This window comes from Cryptomeria japonica, chromosome 2, assembly GCF_030272615.1.
Source record: "Cryptomeria japonica chromosome 2, Sugi_1.0, whole genome shotgun sequence".
NCBI classification, from domain to species: domain Eukaryota; kingdom Viridiplantae; phylum Streptophyta; class Pinopsida; order Cupressales; family Cupressaceae; genus Cryptomeria; species Cryptomeria japonica.
In genome coordinates, this window is record NC_081406.1 from 618,152,641 (window position 1) to 618,171,984 (window position 19,344).

General features: G+C 34.5%; 1 protein-coding gene across 1 annotated transcript; it reads right to left on the bottom strand.

Annotated features, from left to right (window-relative positions):
* Window positions 1-5,445: 5,445 nt before the first annotated feature.
* LOC131868388 (homeobox-leucine zipper protein PROTODERMAL FACTOR 2-like) lies at window positions 5,446-11,371 on the bottom strand. The gene is made up of 11 exons (XM_059215641.1): window positions 11,110-11,371; window positions 9,159-9,321; window positions 8,731-8,848; window positions 8,412-8,600; window positions 7,909-8,322; window positions 7,045-7,146; window positions 6,740-6,949; window positions 6,376-6,538; window positions 5,983-6,215; window positions 5,793-5,888; window positions 5,446-5,709 (listed from the first exon to the last, which is right to left on the bottom strand). Exons 1-11 carry the CDS (start codon window positions 11,369-11,371, stop codon window positions 5,446-5,448), a joined length of 2,214 nt encoding a protein of 737 aa, XP_059071624.1.
* Window positions 11,372-19,344: the final 7,973 nt, after the last annotated feature.

Genomic DNA, 19,344 nt, shown 5'->3' on the forward strand with positions numbered 1-19,344 from the left:
AATCCATGTGATTCATATGAAATCACCACCATAATAATGGCTCAGTCAATTGCCAATTTGAATTCCACATCATATTGTCTCTGTGTGCAATACTGTCCACATGAATCAACCTTATAATGCCCTCAATCATAACCTACATTGTCGATTGTCCAAGTGTGTATGCAATATGATAACCAAGGACTGTCTGAGTCTAAGTAGCACGACAATGAAAACCGACTATCCAGGATACATATAACACCAATGTCGACTGTCCAAATGATAATGCCATGTAATATGTGACAAGTCAATGCTCATGTGAAGACCGACTTAACATTAAGTCGATGCCAATATAAATGCAAAGTGGAGCCCGATCACAATATTAACATATTGTGTATCAATGTGAAATGTTCGATGCTCAAGTTTTTATTCTGAACTAAAATCTGAATATTCCAAACGTGATTATCCAAAGCACAAATGATACATCAAATATCCTCAATGCAGATATCACAAACATGTCACTGAAGTAAACTCTGAATAATATTTGTTCTTGTCAAAACATAACAAGTATACAATGAAAGAGCATAAGTAATAGTGACTATAATCAAACAAATGTGATATTATCGGATGTCACAAATAATTGTCCCTAGAAGATAACCAACATGTCTTACTGCACATGAATCCAAAGGATTAGTCCAACCAAACAAACTGAATGGGGCAAGAATTGAGAGCATACAACAAGCCAAAAAAAATGAACTGAATACATCAAATGGAACTCAAGATACCAAGCAAGGGACTATGCCAATGGCAAATGAATATGCCCACCACAATACCAATAACCAAGGCATGTATGCCAGGTAATCAATCAATTCCAATGCATAAGAAGCCAACACTGGCTTGAGGGATTCGAGAGAAATTAGGGAGCAAATCCCTAAAAGGCCCATCAGCATTATCAAGGATGAGGTAGCCTTTGAAGAAAGGCAACCAAGTATTGTGAGGAATATTGAATTTATGCAAATGTGGCTCATCTAGAAAGCAACCTCAGGTGGCAATTGGTGGAAGAATTATATGCTTTCTGAGGGTTATGTTCCATGGTCCCCTGAGATGGCAGAGTCCAAATAAGAGGAGGAGGTGGTGGAAATTTTGTAGAACCTAATGAAAAAAAGGAATGATTGGCCTAGTCAGAGTGAGTTGCAGAAGGAGGCGATTCGTGCTGCTAAATAGCCTCTACCCCTCATGGGGATTGTGTTTATGTCAACCAAAGCATATGCTGAAGGTGAAAGGTAAGGGCAAAAAATGAGGGCCAGTTCCTTGAGGCTCCTCTTCAGATATGGCTTAGTTTGGTTTTCTTATCGATGAAATGAAAACAGGAAAAATTTGTTTAGTTATCCATGCTTAGTTTGCGGCGGGAAAGTGCCATATAGGGTGCTCTACTATCGCTTTTTCTGAACTATAATGGTATGATAGTAGTTGTTGGACAGTAGTCTGAAGGGGCCATATAGGGCATCCTGCTATAGATATCATATGTGAACTGCATTTGCAGTATTCTGTAAGACTTTCATTATTATTTATATAATATCACTGCAGTTGTGATTTACCAAAAAAAATAAAATAAAATATCATAATTCATAAATAAGTTACAATATAATTAATAAAAATTACTCTTTAATGAGGTTTATATTATCAAGATGAAAAGATAATTATTTAAAAACTTCTTTTGATATGTTGGTGAAATAATATTTATTATTTATGTAGTAAAAAATTGAGATCAATTTTTATATTTCAATAGAATAAAATAATAAAATAATTTCAGTTTAATAGTATAGACATCTTAAATATATTTATCTAAAACATATGAAGAGATATCAATTTGAATCTATATTTTCATTTTATTTACGGGTTTGTTTCTAGATTTTTATTTTGTTTGTGTTTGTTTTTTATATTTTTATTTTGTTTATATATTTTTTAATTATTTAATTATTTGATGTTTATATCTTACTCAATTTATGCCCATTAAATTTAAACTTTAAAATATTTCTTGTCTTTCCATATGTATATGTATACATACATACATGCACACATATAAACATTCAATATTATATTTTTGTTAACATCTGATGTTGTTGAATATTGTTTTGTAGAATGTCTCTTATGTTTAAATATAAATTTAAAGAAATCTATAAACATTTAACCACGAAGCATCGTTATCAATAAAATAACTCTTAAAATAAAAATACTCATGAAAAACATTTGAAACTATTTTATTTACTCTTTTTACTTTTATTAGAGACATTGAGAGAATTTTATGTGTTGCTTATTTTGAAAACATTAAATTTATTATTAAATATTAATTTTTTGATGTGTATTGCCTCTCTACTTGAATAAATAATGTTAAAAAATTAGAATTAACATTTATATATCTATATAATAATATAATCACTATTAATGATTATATTTAAAATATCTCTACTATTATAAATTTAACTAAAATTTAAATATATTATCAAACCTTATATTTTAACATTAATAATACTCATTATAAAAAACCAACAAGAAAATTATTCAAAAGAATATTTGAGAAAATGAACAAGAAAATTATTCAAAAGAATACTGATGGTGTTGGGTCTTTGTGGGATTTATCCCCTATTTTTGCTTATTATTAATGTATTTCAGAAGAATAGTGATGGTGTTGGGTCTTTGTGGTGTTTATCCCTTGTTTTGGCTTATTTAGACCAATTATAACAAATATTTTTCTTTTTCAAAACTTTTAAAAGTTATTTTAAAGTATACATGCATATTTTTTAACTTTAAACAATTGATGAATATTGTTTTGCTTGGGAGATCTGTAGGGGATACAAATATATGTTCTGTTAATATTTTCATTGTTTAAATCTTGCATAGACGACCAGAATGAATACTATCCCACAAATTACACAAAACGGATACTATCCCAACATAAATTTAAGTGATCCTAAGTTTTGATAGTCTATTAACATAGATATACCTAATGGTTGGTTGTTAATTTATTGTAAATAGTTTCATAAATTTCATTTTCAATACTATTTGTGTGAGTAAGTTTTCGTTGTCCCTTGGAAGTTTTGGGGAAATTTTTCATTCTTGGGGATTGAAAATTATAAGCTTTATCAGGAGGTATCTATGTGATCTTTATAATCATAGAGTATATGTTGTTTTATTAATACACTAATTAATTTATCTCAATTTCTATACTCCAAATCTGCACCCTTATATCAATCATAATACAGATCTCATTACTTGTGAAACACAAGGTAGATTGTAACTATCACTCAATCACATCAAAGGAGAATTGTTATGGTCAATACTGCTATATTGAAAATCTTACAGTTATAGTAACCTCCACTATTCTATGATCTGTTACAAGGACAACAGAGGTATGGTTGCAACCAAATACCTGAAACAACAATATAGTGCACATCATTTTGGTAAAAAGCTAGATCATCTTTATCTGGAGGTAGCTAAGTGTTAATAATTATCAAGTTTACCTTTGTTAGCTAATGGCTTTATTGGCTTCACTATGTTGAGGCTGCTATAAGAGGTCCTTTGACATGTCAAAAAAATGAATCTCACTAAATTGTATGCTACTTGCCTCATGAAACTTTATTGTTCTATTACTTTCACCATTTGTTCAAACAACTCCAAAGTCCAAGTGGTCACCATTCATTTTGTAGATATTAAATGAAAATGATGACATTTATTATAGAACTAGGCAGACCTTATCCTTTGAGTGTAGGTAGATTGAAAGCGCAATTTCAAAAGGGCTAAAGAATTTTGGTTAACAATCCTCCTACCTCAAACTTTCACCACTGATTATGACAACTAGAAAAATATTACAGTTTTGGATTTAAAACTAATTAACTTCTAATGCATATAAAATCAATTCATAAGAGCTTATAACATCCATCATTGCTCCAATTAAAATGATATAAGTGAAACACTTACAATACAAGATCATTATAACTATAATATAATACAACATATGACAATCTCAACAAATTATTTCCAAACAAAGATATGCTTCCCAATACAAAATAGCATTTGAAAAAATGAACCTATCAATAAATAAAATACATAAGAACACTCACATACCCAATGACAACAACTTTCATGACAAACTCAACTTCCTATGCAAATACCTATCACTCATTCGTCTATCTTTGTCAATCACTTTCTCTATCTTTGTCAATCACTTTCTCTAGTTATGCACTATCTTTGTCAGGTAAGTGTATAATGATTTATCTTAACAAATATAACTCACTTTGTTGTTGCATTTGTTGCTGAAAACAACAAAAATTACTAACTCCAACTATCTCATATCAAACTACAATATTGAAATGTTAATTTGTATAAAGTCTTCATCTATACACTATAGTGTACAACCTCCACATAGCACAATTAAAATATAATTGTTAATGTGTTATTCACCATATATTTTATAATTATAGCCACAATAATGTTTTAAACTCACCCAAACTTTGCATTTACCATGAGAGAATTTGTAATATAGATAAACTATATAACTCATGCATCAAATGGTAAACAGCCTTCCTAAAATAATGTCATTGAACATCCAAAGATTTGATCCTTGCATACCAAGAAGGTTTTCTACCCAAAAAAATTAAACTTTATCATAGTCCGACACTCCATGAATAAAACTTTCTCTCACCAATCAAATTATTAGTTATTAATGTCTTTTTGGCTATTGGCCTTGGTATGTAAAACTTTAGATTTCAGCTCTTGTAAAACCTGTTTATCTTTATTAAAAACATTAATAATACTCATATTAAACTATAAATATAAAAACTAATACAAAATTGAAAAATATTTATTATAAAAACAAAATTAAAACATATATAATTATATTAAATCTTAATATAGGGAACAGTTACAATAAATGGTATATAGAAAGAATAGTGAAAATTATTTGGTCACGGCCTGATCATAGGGCCATATATCACGAATCAGTGTTATATATGTAAAGTATCATAGAAACATAAGTAAAGTAACGCACAAATGCAAAGTTCTGTGTAGAGGAGACATATAACAGCAGTTACTACATAGTAAATAGAAGCAGTGTCAAGAGGAGACACAAGCTATTTCAGTTCCTATACCAGGAGTTCAAATTCACCCAGAACTCAAATCTTAACTCCACTAGAACTTGCATAAATCCACCAAAACGGTAAACACGCCCATTTTGGTAACCATGGAAATTTCAATTATGTCATCAAAATAAACATATTTTAGTCTTTGTGGGTTTGAATCGAATCAACCTCTGTAAAAGGACAATGATATATTCCTGAGACTGCTGTAATTTGAGCACTCAATCATCTATACAATGCCAGAAATTTTTTTATTCTTTGGATGGTGTTATTCATAGTATTGTGGATTTTTTCAACATATGCACCGCTCAGACTGCAGTTGGTAAACTCTGTCTCAATATTTTGGAAGTGTAAGTACTGAACCTACACTGTCAAGGCTGGTGGCCGAGGCTTCCTCATGTAATATAGTGGTTGGAATAAGTGAATTAACGGCAGTTGAAGTATGATATGGTAGTACTGCAAATCCATGATGAGCGGCAATGGGTAATGAAGAAGCATCCTTACCATGGATGATGTCAACATTTATGGCTGTATACACACAAAAAGACCCCGATGCGTCTCTGTAACTATGTTTCAGCATCTTCTCTGTCTCGCCTTCCTGCAAATTCTAAAAGCATTTAACTCAAGGCAAATGAAATGCAGGAAAACAATTGCGGAAAAGTCTCGAATGTTTATACTCACACAATAAACATCAAACAATGAAACGCAACTTGAAGGGTCTGATCCATTTCCAATGCTTGTGAGTTCCTTCCATTCTCCACATGAGAATAGTTTGTACTTCACAGAATAAAAGACAGAAAAAATCTCAGAGAATGATAAACAAAATACAATCCAGAGATTCCTAATAAGAATCGGAACACGTATAGTATACCTTTGATGCGGTTCGCTCATCCCCCAAAAAATTAAACAGTACGTTTGGGGGGACAGAAAGCTTGATAGAAGTTCCAACACAGACAATAACACCACTGGATTGTCCCACTTCGGAAGCGTTTCTTGTTGTGATTTTAATAGGGTCGTTGCTGAATTGTGAGAGTGCACTTATGTTTGCAACAAATTGACTGCTTATGTTCTGCGCCAATCTTATCAAATTTGTCCGGGAAACATCTGCAAACATTATATACATTACATATTTGCAGACAAATTAAAAAGACTTGCTTGATAGCCTGACTACAATTCTACTCTAGTTCTATTATAACAGGATTTGGGACCGATCAAAAACCATTTTACTTTAATATAAAACATGTCTTTTCAAAAAATTGAATACCTCCTTCGCTGGTGAGATCTACTAGAGTTTTAAACCAACAGCATTGCCTCTGCAAGCATGTCAGCCAATGCTGGGCGCCAAAGGCCATTTCGCTGTTGATGACTTGCTCAAATATTTTATGAACTATTCTATAATCTGTCTCACCCTGCTCTATCGAAATCACCTGCATTATATTTTAAGGCATGATAACTGTTACATATAAATTCCAACTTAAAGTTGTCATTTTCAAATAACAATACAACAGATATATTACATATATCCATCTAAATTTTTTCAGGAAAAATCAGCTTATACTTAGATTCATTACAATTTCTTTGCTACTATTATAGTTAGGCCAATCGACAGAACTAAAAAGAATACAGACCTTTGAACACCCATTAGGCATATCTTGTATAACACATCCAGACGGATGCTTATGGTACCATCCAACGGAGGGCGAAATACTGTAGTTCAAATTTTCTAGAGAAAAGTCTACCACTATCCACATTCCATTGGTTGGCTGCTGGGAAAACCGAAGAAAAGATATATGTCTCGTGGGAACAAGAGGAGATAGAATCTGTAGCTCAGCATACATCTGCACGAGTACATACCATATTAATATTCCATCCTTATGAAAATATTCGCTTAGAAACCATTAATTTCTTTCTTTATTGAGACAGACATTCATACCAGTTGAAGTAAACCATTTCTGTGACCACCAACCCCTTGAGACACAACTTGCAAGGTCTCTGCTCTTGTTACAATTAATGAAAATATTTTCTTCCATTTATTCTGCAACAACATATAGAAAATCCGATTTAATGTATTGCATGTAAATTTGTTCTAAGTATCTAAAATGGTAGTGCTTTCCACGGCTGTTTCAAATAATCAAATATTCCGCCGAATCCTTAAATGCTCATCTTCCAAATAGCTGATCCAGTTATTGGTGGTGTGCACAATTAGCAACCAACCTTGTTATATTTCCAAAGTCTTATAAAAGACAAAATATTAAAGTTTATATTTTAGGGATCATAAATCTTGTCCATAGCAAAATTTGACAGACTAGTCTTATAATCCAAACACATTAAAAAAACAGTAAAGAGACAACTGACGAAAAGCAAAGCACCCACCAAATAAACAAACCCTAAAACACTTATAGAAAGTTATGGAAAGTTATCTGAAGTTAAACGGAATGGTTAACATGCATCAAATTAAAAATATCAGTTTTGGTTAAGACATGTTACAAAATTTAGAAACAGATGTAAAATTTGAAAAAGAAAATAGAAAGTAATTCTCAGATAACATTAAAATCTCTAAGCCTGAATTTTATGCCTAAATCTCATGATATATATATACAAGCATGAAGCCAAACAATATCACACACATAGATCTATAAAATCTTGAGACACTAGGGAATCATAACAGTGCAAGTTATAAGGAATTATTAGGAAAATATCATGATTTAGTACAGAATATCTCAATCTTTGTCATAGAACATGTAAAAATTGCAGGGATCCTAAAAATTTCTGAATTAAAACCTTTAAAATATCATACCACATCCATGAAGAGATCAACCAATTCAGCTCCCGTGATAGAAACAATTGAGGTGTCCCTGCTACCTTCTCTCTTCATGTTGCTGCTGAGCCCCATGCCCTGAGGAAATGTTCCGTACAACTGATTCGTATTCAGAATTTCTATTGTACCATCCGCAAAAGGTTTCTTCACCCAAACAGGCTCGTTTGCGTCTACCATCCAGATAAATTCTTCAGTGGCCTTTTGCGCAGCTTCCATTGCCGAGGATTCATCCAATGAAACACAAGTGGGTGTGGGCAATGTAATCTGGTTCTGTCCTGAGCTTCCCTCTTCATGGTGTGAAGAGTACATCATCTGTGATTGATCTGCTCTGGTTTCTAACAAGGGGATTGTTCTTCCAACACAATTCGAGGCAACTGCATTCAGTTTTTCAATCTACAGGACCAGAAGAAGATCGTCAGTGAACCAAACTAACTTATACAACACATAAATGCAAAAAATCCCATGCAATTATTCTGGCAAACCTCCGTTCTTAAAAGCTCATTTTCTAGAGCCAAGCTTTGCTGTTCGTAAACCATCTCTGTCATGAAATTAGATCCTCCGCACGTTTGACACCTGATATTGTTAAGTGTATTTCTCAGCGCCTGTCTATCCAGTCGGAATCTCTCGTTTTCCGTACGCAAATTAGCGTTGTCAGTACGCTCCTGCTGAACCTGGACCACAATAATGGATTTTTCAACAGAAGATTATTCATATATATCAAAAAAATCAGTGAAATAAAAATTTGAAAGAGAAAGAGTCGTAATTGTTAACCCTAACTTTGAAAGTAAATATATATACTACCTTTACTTGGGTGCGCCGGTTCTGAAACCAGAATTTAATTTGCTGTGATGTGAGACCCAGTTTAGTGCTTAGTTCTTGTCTGTCCTTTTCGTCAGGATGTTGCAACATCTTAAACACTCTGCAACAATAAAATATTTTAAAAAATAGTTTCAGTTTCATTTAGATCTGCAAGAATTAATGTTTTCAATTCAGAATCCCTTACAAATATATAAAATAATTAAGCTTATGTTCATGTATAGATGAGGTAATATTTGATAAATTGATATTTTTTATAATAGAAAGCAAAAGATAATGTTAATAACATTAGATTTTCACAGATCTAAGATTTATTATGTTAAATCTAAGATCTAAGAAATTCTCAACAAGGAGCTACATGATTCAGTGAGAGAATCTTGTTTAATGTCCCTCGAGAGCTAATAAAGTATTACCCTTTTCTGCTAGACCTGAAAGGTAAGGAGCTGGACAAACATAGAGCATTTGCTGGGGTGGGGCTCAGATTCCTCAAGTGCCGCTTCATGGACCAGAATCCAGAAGACCTGGGAAGAGAGGAAGAACTTCTCTCTTTTGCAAGGTTGAACGGAATTCTACCACCTAAAATGGAAAACGAGGATCCCCAGGTTCAACAGGGTAGGAGAGGTGGTGCCAGAAGAGTGGGTCGTGGGGATGAGGAAGATCTTCGACTCCCCTTGTTGTGCCCCTCGATGAAGTTTGAAAGATAGGTTTCATATTCTGGTTATGCTTTTAGAGTTTTGGCTAATAGACATGTTAAAAACTCTTTGTTTCAATATATGAATTTTCGGCTCTGCCTTTACTGATAAAAAAAGAAAAGATATTTATGTTAAAAATAATAGATTTCCACAATCCATGAAAATGTTATGAATGATTTTAGATTTGATTGTGTATCAATTTTTTGGCATCAACATGAATACACAATCAAATCTAAAAATATTTCATTACATTTATTATGTTGATAATCTAATATTTTTGTATTAGATTGTGGGAGAGTGCATAAGAAAAAAGAGAAATTATAAATTGTTATAATATGTAAATTACATCATGATCTTATTCAACCTAATATATTATAAAAGAAATAAAACATTAAAAAGTTAAAAATCTTACTCTTCCATTACTTCAACTTGATCACTGGTATAACGAGTATGTTTTCTGCCCAAATTATTTCTCTCTGTGGAGCTTGCTCCTCCATATTCATTGTGGCCACTATTTCTATCTCCTTCACAATTATCACTCATTTTTCCTTTTTTGATTAGTAATCCTCCTTTTAATCAAAGAGGTTTGAGTGAAATGTTTTTCCTCATATAAGAGTTTTGTAGTAGTAAATTATAATTTATTTGGATAGCAATCTTCTTTGAGTGAATTCCTCTAGTTCTTTATAATGGATAACAGTTATGTAGTAATGAATTAATAAATGTCACAACTTCCAATAAAATAATAGAAATATATATTTTGATACATGACATCTATTTATTATTTATGTTTAGTTGATCAAGTGAAGAATATGAATACTTTCTCTATATATGTAGCCAAATTGACTTAAAAAAAGTTAGGGGAGCCCCAAAAAAAAGAGCTTGGAAGCTTTGGTATTCGAGTAACCAAATTTTACCTAATTTTTATTGGGATATAAACGGAACAACAAGATATCAAAATAAATGGCATCTTAAATTATATTAGCATTTTTAGATTTACATTAATATTGGTGAAACAATTATTTTATCATTAATTATAGGCACAAAAAATTTATTATAATTTAATATTTATAAAATAAAAAATTAAAATACCAACCAATATTTAATATTAATCAAGGAAATAATAAATGAAAGCTTGTGTTATAGAAATTTAAAATTTAATATTGAAATTCTTGTTTTTATATAAAAAAATATAATATTTTAAATTATAATTAATGAATTTTTTTTCAATAAAGGGTTAAAAACTTTATTAACTCTCAAAGAAGAACATTACAAAGACAATCCAGAGCCCCAGGCTCCAAAAGCAAAACTCACCCAGCCTCATAACCATTCATATCCTCCACCAAGATCCTCTCAAACTCCTGGTGATAGTTGGGAGAAAGGTTACCCCACCCCTTCACCTTCCAGTTACCATCCTTCTCAGAGGCCCACTTAGCGAGATAATCAACGACCTTATTTCACTCATGTGGAAAGCAACCAAAGCAAGCTGCCAGTTACAACCAACACCTTCTTAACAATTAGCCTATTGACAATAATCTAGGAATCCAATTCATAAATAACCTTAAGCCACCCTAGAGCAAAAGCGCGTTCAAGGGCATGACTTGAATAGCAAGACCCTCACTAAAATTGTTAGCCTGTTGTCCTTGATGAATAGAAAAGAAGAACAAAACCTTACCCGTCCAGTCTCTTCCTACTCCACCAATCCCCGTTGAACCTAGATTACCACACAAAGAACCATCAGTATTGATCTTCAAAATATCTTCAGGAGGAGGTAGCCATCTGCCCTCCCTTTGAACCTTCTTCTTCAACCTTCTACCTCTTCTGACACATGCAGAAGATAGAAACAAACCCTTGAGGCCTAGTCTTTCCACAATATCAGCATCTTCTCTATCCAAAGGGATCATCTCCTCACATTTTTCTTCCGTTGTCATACCCATAATTTTGTGCTAAACTTGGGAGACAACAAAGTTTTCTCCCTGAAATTTTTTTTGATTTCTCTCCAACCATATTTGCCACTAAATGAATGTAGGTTCAATAGTCCACATTATCTGAAGAAAAGGGACCAAGGTAGGAGGTTTACCCCATCTGATTCAAAATCCCACCAAGGATGAAGCATGGACACAAGGATGTTTCCAAATACTCCACTACAAATGCCAAATCTGGAAGGAGAAAGGGCACCGAAAAAACAAATGTGAATATTTCTCCTCACCTGTACCACATAGAACACACTTAGAAGGACCTTGAAAGCCACACTTTCAAATATTGTCTCAGGTTAAACATTTGTTCAGGGCAAGCGCCCACATAAAGAAATTGCACTTAAGCCAAGAAAACTTATTCCAAACATATTTCCACCACTGAACCTCCCCCCCGGTTAGCCGTGGAGATAGAAGTTTCTAATACCCACTAGCAACAGTAAAAGTTCCCTTGGTATATACGATCCAAGCCAAAGTATCCTTCTCCTTGATGGAGTTACAATACCTACTAGTTAAAATATCATAAGACTCATCGTGTTCCTCTTGCAAACCAATCACAGGCAAAGCTCTAAGATCCTTCCACTTTGCCATCTCCAATAGCCCATTCTGATAATAAGACTTGAAATCACTAACTCTAGACCAACCTGCCTCTTGGAAATATTGACATAAATATGTTAGATTGGTGTACTATGAGATAATGGGAGGAAAGCCATCCCAAGAATCAGATGAGAAAAGAGCCTCCTCCCCACTTTTACAAATCCAGAATAGGCCTTCCTTAACAAGAGAAACTCCCTTCTTAAATGTATTCCATATCATAGACCCCTTCACTGTCACAGGGTATCTAGGGATGTCTTCCTTTGGAACCCCTGGAAGCTACTTATGGGCCAGAATCTTTGCTCAAACTTGGTCTTGTTCCACACACAATCACCAATACATCTTTGCAACCAATGCCTGCCCAAATAGAGTAGCATGCCTTAAACCCAATCCCCCCAGCTACTTCGGAGTACACATTGTTTCCCATTTAACAAGGATCAACTTTGAGCCCAAAAAATTACCAACCCAAAGGAATTGTCTTGCCAAAGCATCCAAATCATTAACAAATCCCACAGGAGCCACCTGGATCTAACATCTATAAGTGGGGAGAGCCTGAACCATTGACTTGAGTAGCTGAATCTGCCCAGCAAAAGACAACCACCTATGAGTCCACAGATTCACCTTCTGATGAAACTTATCTATGATGTACTACCAAGAGTCCCGAGAAAGATTCCTAGAAGAGATGGGAATACCCAGGTATTCTAAAGGAAGAAAACCAATTTGGAACCTTAGAATTTGAGAAATCCTCAACTGAATAGAGCCAGGTGTGTTGAAGAAGAAGATGGAAGATTTATCCTTATTAATTAATTGACCAGACACTACAAGATAGATATCCAAAACCCTGTACAAAATTGCAATTTCTCTTATCTTAGCTAATCCTATCAAAAAAATGTCATCCATAAACTGAAGGTGCAACAGCGAAGCCACACCATCTCCCCATCTCCACCTATGAATAAGACCCCTCTCCATGTTCTTCTTCATCAATCTTCCAAGCCCTTCAGCAAGAAAAATGAAGAGATAAGGGGAAAGGGAGTCCCCTTGCCTCAAACCCCTAGAGGCACTAAAGAGCTCAGAGGGCACACCATTAACAAAAATAGAGAAAGAGGTTGAATTCACACAACTAGTAACCCAAAGGATCCACTCCTCATCAAAACAAAAGGCTCCAAGAACTTTTCAGAGAAAGGACCACCACACTCTATCATAAGCCTTTGCCATATCAAGCGTGATGAACATGGATTTTTCCTTGGAAGTTGCCATAGAATGAATAGTTTCTGTAGCAATGACCACCCCATGAAGAATCTGTCTACCCTCCATAAAACCACTCTACTCCTTCAATATTAGATACTTCAGCCATTTTTCAATCCCCCAGCTATCATCTTAGAGATGATTTTATAAAACATTGCAGAGAGAAATAGGGCGGAACTAACTTAACCGATCAGCACCTCCGCACTTGGGAATAAGTGCAAGGAAAGTGGATTTCAGAGCATGGAGCATCTGTTTGTTCCTCTAGGAATCTCTAACCACCTCCATTAGCTCCATCTTGATTATATCCCATAATTCATGGAAACATTCAATGGGAAAGCCATCAGGGCCCATAGCTTTCCGTTTCGTCATCTGAAAAACAACTTTGTCTAGTTCCTCAAGTGAGATAGCTCCCATAAGCTGCTCATTCATCTCCCTAGTAACCAGAGAAATTATGCAAGAGAGGGCCTGGGATTCCTCCTTTGAACCCCCTTGAGAATCTTCCCTAGATAGGGAAGCAAAGTACTGAACGGTCTCTCAAGACATCTCTTGCATCAAAGCCACCTGTTCACCCATATTGTTGACAAGAATAGGAATAGAATTATCATGACATCTAGATTTCAGTGACTGAAAGAAGAAAGCAATTTTTTTATCACCTTCTTGAAACCATTCAATCCTTTCCCTTTGCTTCTAGTAAATTTCCACATGAAGTTCACCTTCCTCCAAATTTTTCATTGCCTTAGCTTCCTCTCTGCTGAGGACCTCAAGAAAAATAAACTCTCTTATCTTTCTAGTAATACCATCCAACTCTTCTTGGGCAACCGCTTTAGCATAGAATATGTTTCCAAAACATTGATGGTTCCAATGTTTAAGTTGGTACTTCAAAAATTGCAACTATTTGGCAAAGGTGTACATAGCAGTGCCGAAGGCAGGTCTTCCGTTCATCCACCACTCCACCACATAGTCATACAAAGATGGTGTTGGAATGGATTTTCCTTTCCTTGCATAGCATGTAAGACATTTGCAAATCCTAGGGTTTAGGTTTTTAGGACATGGGTTTTTCCTTTTTTCAAAGCCTTTGTTTTCCCTTTGGGCGTTGTTTTAATTTTAGGTTGACCAGCTGCTGGCGGTTCCTAGTTTTTAAGTTAAAATGTTAAGGGGTCTATGTTGGCTTGATGCTGATTTTTGTATTGGATGACTTTATGTGTTGTCATTGATGGCACATAAACACACACACACACATGTATTCATATTATCATATTCATTTTAGTTAAGTCAAACTAGTACTATTCCTAAGTCTTGATATTGCAAACCAGTATCATATGCATAGAGTAAGTCTAATCGGTATGAAGGTGTCATCTTAGTTAAGTCAACAATCTACCGGTATCGCTGTTCCAACTAGTTTCATAGATTGTGTGATGAGTTATCACCAGTCGTGATGTGTTATCTCTAACCAAATTTTATGGTAGTGATTTGTGATGTGGTATTAAAGATTGTCTAGATTCACTGAACCTAGGAAATTGTGTTGAGGTTCTTGAGCCGACATGAAATCTAATGTCTATAAAAAGACATTGTGATGAGTTATTTTGATATGCAAGTTACAAGTGATATTATGAGTTAGAGTTGATGCAATTTATCAAAGGAGTTGCAGAGTATGTCAGTGATACAGTATTGAGTGAGCAGAAAAGGATCTATACAAGAAGAATGTGCTATTCGTAGATCATACCACCTGTTGTTTTCTAATCACTACAATAGTTAAATCCCCTAATTGGGTAAGCTCTAACAAGCTTCATTGTAGAAATCCTCTAACAAGGTGATTCATTAACTTGGATCTAAATCCTCCATTAAGGTTGCCTTTAAACAGGTATATCTCCTAATAGGGCTTTGGGATGTTTAACAAGATTTTCTCCTAACAAAACACTTTGTACACCTTAACCGGTCAGTTACCTATTTTTGCAGATAGTTAACTTATGAGTCCCATCTCACCATGGTTTTTCCCAGTTGGGTTTTCCATGTATAAACACTTGTGTTATAGTGAATGTTTTACTTGTTGTGAATTCTTCATAATACTTTGGATTGCATGCAAAGTCTTAAGTAAACTGGTTAATTGTTTTTATCGTTCTGGGTTTAAAGTGTTATTGTTTTCACAATCATTGATTACCCCCCCTCTTAGTGTTGTATAAGTCTATCAATTGGTATCAAAGCCTAACTTCTTTAAGTCTTAATCATTTGGAAGGAAACCCTAAAGCCATTATGGAGGATATGAGTTATAGAGATATGGCTAGAGTACTTGATGAAACTAGGGATGAGCTTGAACCCTTGAGAGATATATTCAAAGCTTCAAAAGTAAAAAGGAGAGAACTGACTGAGCAATTATTGGAGATCTCTGACAACAGCTCTTCAGATGAGGCCAACATTGATGCACTGGCTGAAGAATTGGAGAAACTAAATGGTGAAAAAATTAACTTAGGGAGATAACTTAAAGCCCTTACAATCTATATGAGTCAAGAACTTACTAAAATGTGGCCCTAAAAACTGTCATTCGAAACCTCGGTTCATAGGGTTTCACGCAACACGTGGCCCTAACTTGCAAATTCCATTATGGAATTCAGCAGCTTCTTGGAAAATCCAAGTTAGGGGAGTGTACATTGAGATTCTAAAAGGGTATAATCTAGGAGTGAGGATTGGTGTGGTTACCACCAAGCCCTAGGCTAAACAACACAATATGTTTAGTCTAGGCTAGAAGGAGGAAAGAGAAAATAGTAACCAAGGGAGTGCATGGAGACTGGTTTGATGATTGATTTGGTCAATTAGAGGATAGGGGAACATGTCTAAGTGGTGAGTTTAGTTTTTCAAACCCATTCTCAAGTGGTTGCTTTGGAAAACAAGCCTAATTAGGCCTATTAGGTTTGTGTCCATAGTAGGTGCTTAGTGGTGCTGGAGCAGAGTCAAACCTTGGTCTTTTGGGTTTGGGTGTAAACCCCAAAAGAGTATTCAAATATACAATTTGTTCCAAGGATGTTTTAGTGGAATTTTGAACAAAGTGGGAAATACCAGTCTGACAGGGCTACTAAAACTAGGCCTAAATAGGGTTTTCTTGACCCAGGTGCACAAAGGAGAGTTCCAAACTTGATTGGAAGCTTAGGGTGAAGTTTCCTAGTTGTGAAGCACTCCAAACTCTCCCTAGGAGGTGTAATTGGTGATTGGTTATCATTAGTGTGTTTAGAACCCTAGTTACGGGTTGTATTAGGCCTTAAACAAGGCATAGAGGGCTGATTTTGGGTCTTCTACCCTTCTAGTTTCCAATCTTTGCATCAATACTCTACACCATATCATATGATCAAAAATATCATCATCCTAAACATTGCTATCTAACTACATTATATACTGGATGGGTCTTTATGAAATCGACTTTAACCGGAGTAAAGGATAATCTCCAAAAATCCTTTACACACCATGCTATATTGATTACATTATATTGAAGAGGTCTGCCATAATATAGAAAAGACTTCCTTCATAACAAACATCTAACCTGTTGATGATTCCAGATAGGACCAGACAAAAAACATCATGTTGCATTAATCGAGAAGAAACATATTATCTTATTACCTTACCCATAACAATGTTGTAATCCTGCATCAACACCAGAATGTTTGAATATAGTCAACTAGAGATGTATTTACACTATAATCTCGAAGACTTATGTGACTTTTGCACTAGTAATCATTGTAGACCTTATGAACTCTTGTGTTGGATTATGTTGCATGTGAATTTTATGTTGGAATGTTCTAAATCAATGTTGTTGAATCCAAAAATATCAATGACATCAATCCCAATATTCTAACACACCATTCTATTGGGAGTTGCAGAATCTCAATGATAGTGCTCTATTGTAGCCTTTCATGGAAAAGACAAAATGTCTCATCCTCGTTCTAGATAAAAGGTCCCACACCTCTTCATTTTTGTGGATCTCTTTGCAAATTTTTGGCTCCAACCTCTTCAATCGACCCCCCATGTTGATTAACAAAAACATAGTCTGTTTATAAAAGATCTGAAAGTGACATAGAGACAACCCACAACTCATAACACTAACCCCATAAAATGAAGAACAATTACCAAAAAGGAAAATTTTAAAATTATCTTCACAATTGCCCACACAAATGAAAAGAGATCTCACATATTGAGAAAACTTGCCAATATGCAAGATAAAATTGTTGCCTTTCCATCTAATTATTTCCCCATCCTTAGTAATTAAGGCCAAGTGGTGAAAAGAATGCTTCATACCACTAACATCATTAATTAAATTAAAATCTTTTGATCCATCATAAGTCCTAGTTGGAGTCTAGCATGCCCTCCACAATAACAACCAAGTCAGCATCCAAGTCATCTTCGTAGTTTGAATTCAAAAAAGATTGGAGCACATTCCTTGAACAAAAAATAAAACATCCACATCATTTCTCATTAATAACAATATAGGAGACCAATTCCATCAAATATGACTGAGTCCTTTCCTTCACCAATTTTCTTTTTAGCCTAGTAGGGCTCTAAAGAAAATTAAAAAAAAACCATTCATTGTGGTTTAATCCTTGATTAGCAGCTTCATTAACTGCACTATTCCCCTCGTTGAAAATATGTTGGATCTTAATTTTGGGAAAGAATCCCATGAGTCTTTTACTTTCTTCCACAATATTTTTTATTTTCTAGGGTATATTTATCTTTCCATCCTAGTAGTCACAATAAGTTTGGAGTCACCTTCCAAGAAGACATTTTGACAATTTAAATTATAGAGTCAGCTAAGCCCTTGCCCAGAAACGATTTCCTCCACCTTGTTATTAGATCCTCTTCCCAGGTTCATATAGTACCCTTCTATCAAATGTTCCTTGTTGTTTCTAATAATGCTTCCCACTCTTGATAAACTAGGGTTTTCCTTAGACCAGCCATAAAAATTGCATTTTCTCCATCCATCATCCAAAGGGTTACAATGGCAATCTTTTCTTAATATAAATTTATTCTAGTTCAGGTTTGTAAGATTATGATTTATGCCCCAGTGTTATTTTATTCTTAAGTCCAGAAGGTTCAAATTTACCTTTCAAGAGCTAAATGAAGCACCATTCATAATCTCTTTAATCTAATATTTTATGATATGGAACAATACTTTACTGTTTGAAGCCTCCTCTCTGAATATCCTGTGGTTACGCTCCTTCCAAATGTTTCGTGCAATGAAAGGGGGGATTTGAAACCATAGGTTTCTAATAATTGGATGTGTAAGAGGATTGTGATTCTACTTCTCCATTAAGTCATTCATACTCTCTGAAAAGGTCTACATTATCATAAAATCAGCCAGCAACTCTTCCCAATCTCCTTTGCAAATTGGCAGTGTAGAAAACTATGATCTATACTTTCAAGATACTTGCAACAAAGAGTACATTTGTTGAAAAGAGAGAAGCCTCTTTTATTTAGGATTAGGACTTTAACCCATGTCATGTTCCAATTGAATTTCTCCTTTGGATCTTCCTCAATAGCAATGTAGGCAGATTTAATTGAGAATGGATCTAAGGGATTATGACATCATATCTATTCATCCTCTCTGTAGGGAGAAAAAAAGGAGCAATCATCTAGGGTAGAGAATAAATACTGAGCCCCCTCCATCATTTATCTCATGTTAGCATTAGAGATATTTTTGTTGTTTCTAACATGATCTATAAAGTTTCTCCGTCTGACCTGATCCCCCTACCACAAAACATAACCATGAACAAAGGTGCCATAACATTGGATTAGGACCTTTTTAATCATCTTAAATTGGTTCAAGTCAGTAAGAGCTTTATCTTTTAACTAGATATTATCTGAGAACCTAGTACACCTTCCCTCTCCAGCTAGTTTTTCCCCTCCCTTTCGTAGTATAGTCTTGATTTTGGATATATTGTATAGACTATTGTGCTTATTGCCTCTCTCCAATAAACATGTGGTAGGTTTTCTTTAGATAACATACTTCTAGCTGCATCCAAGATAGTTCTGTTTTTCCTTTCTACAACCCCATTCTGTTGTGGGGTCTAGAGAGCTGTGACTATCTTCTGATTCCAGTTACTTCACAAAACGTATTA

Bases quoted from the DNA above. Each gene is read 5' to 3' on its own strand.
- LOC131868388 (XM_059215641.1), bottom strand. From the start codon at position 11,371: ATGGGTATGACAACGGAAGAAAAATGTGAGGAGATGATCCCTTTGGAT. The intron at 6,539-6,739 runs GTCTGTATTCTT...AATATAATGCAG, and splicing joins TGCCTAATGGGTGTTCAAAG to GTGATTTCGATAGAGCAGGG. The intron at 5,889-5,982 runs GTATACTATACG...TATTCTGTGAAG, and splicing joins ATGAGCGAACCGCATCAAAG to TACAAACTATTCTCATGTGG.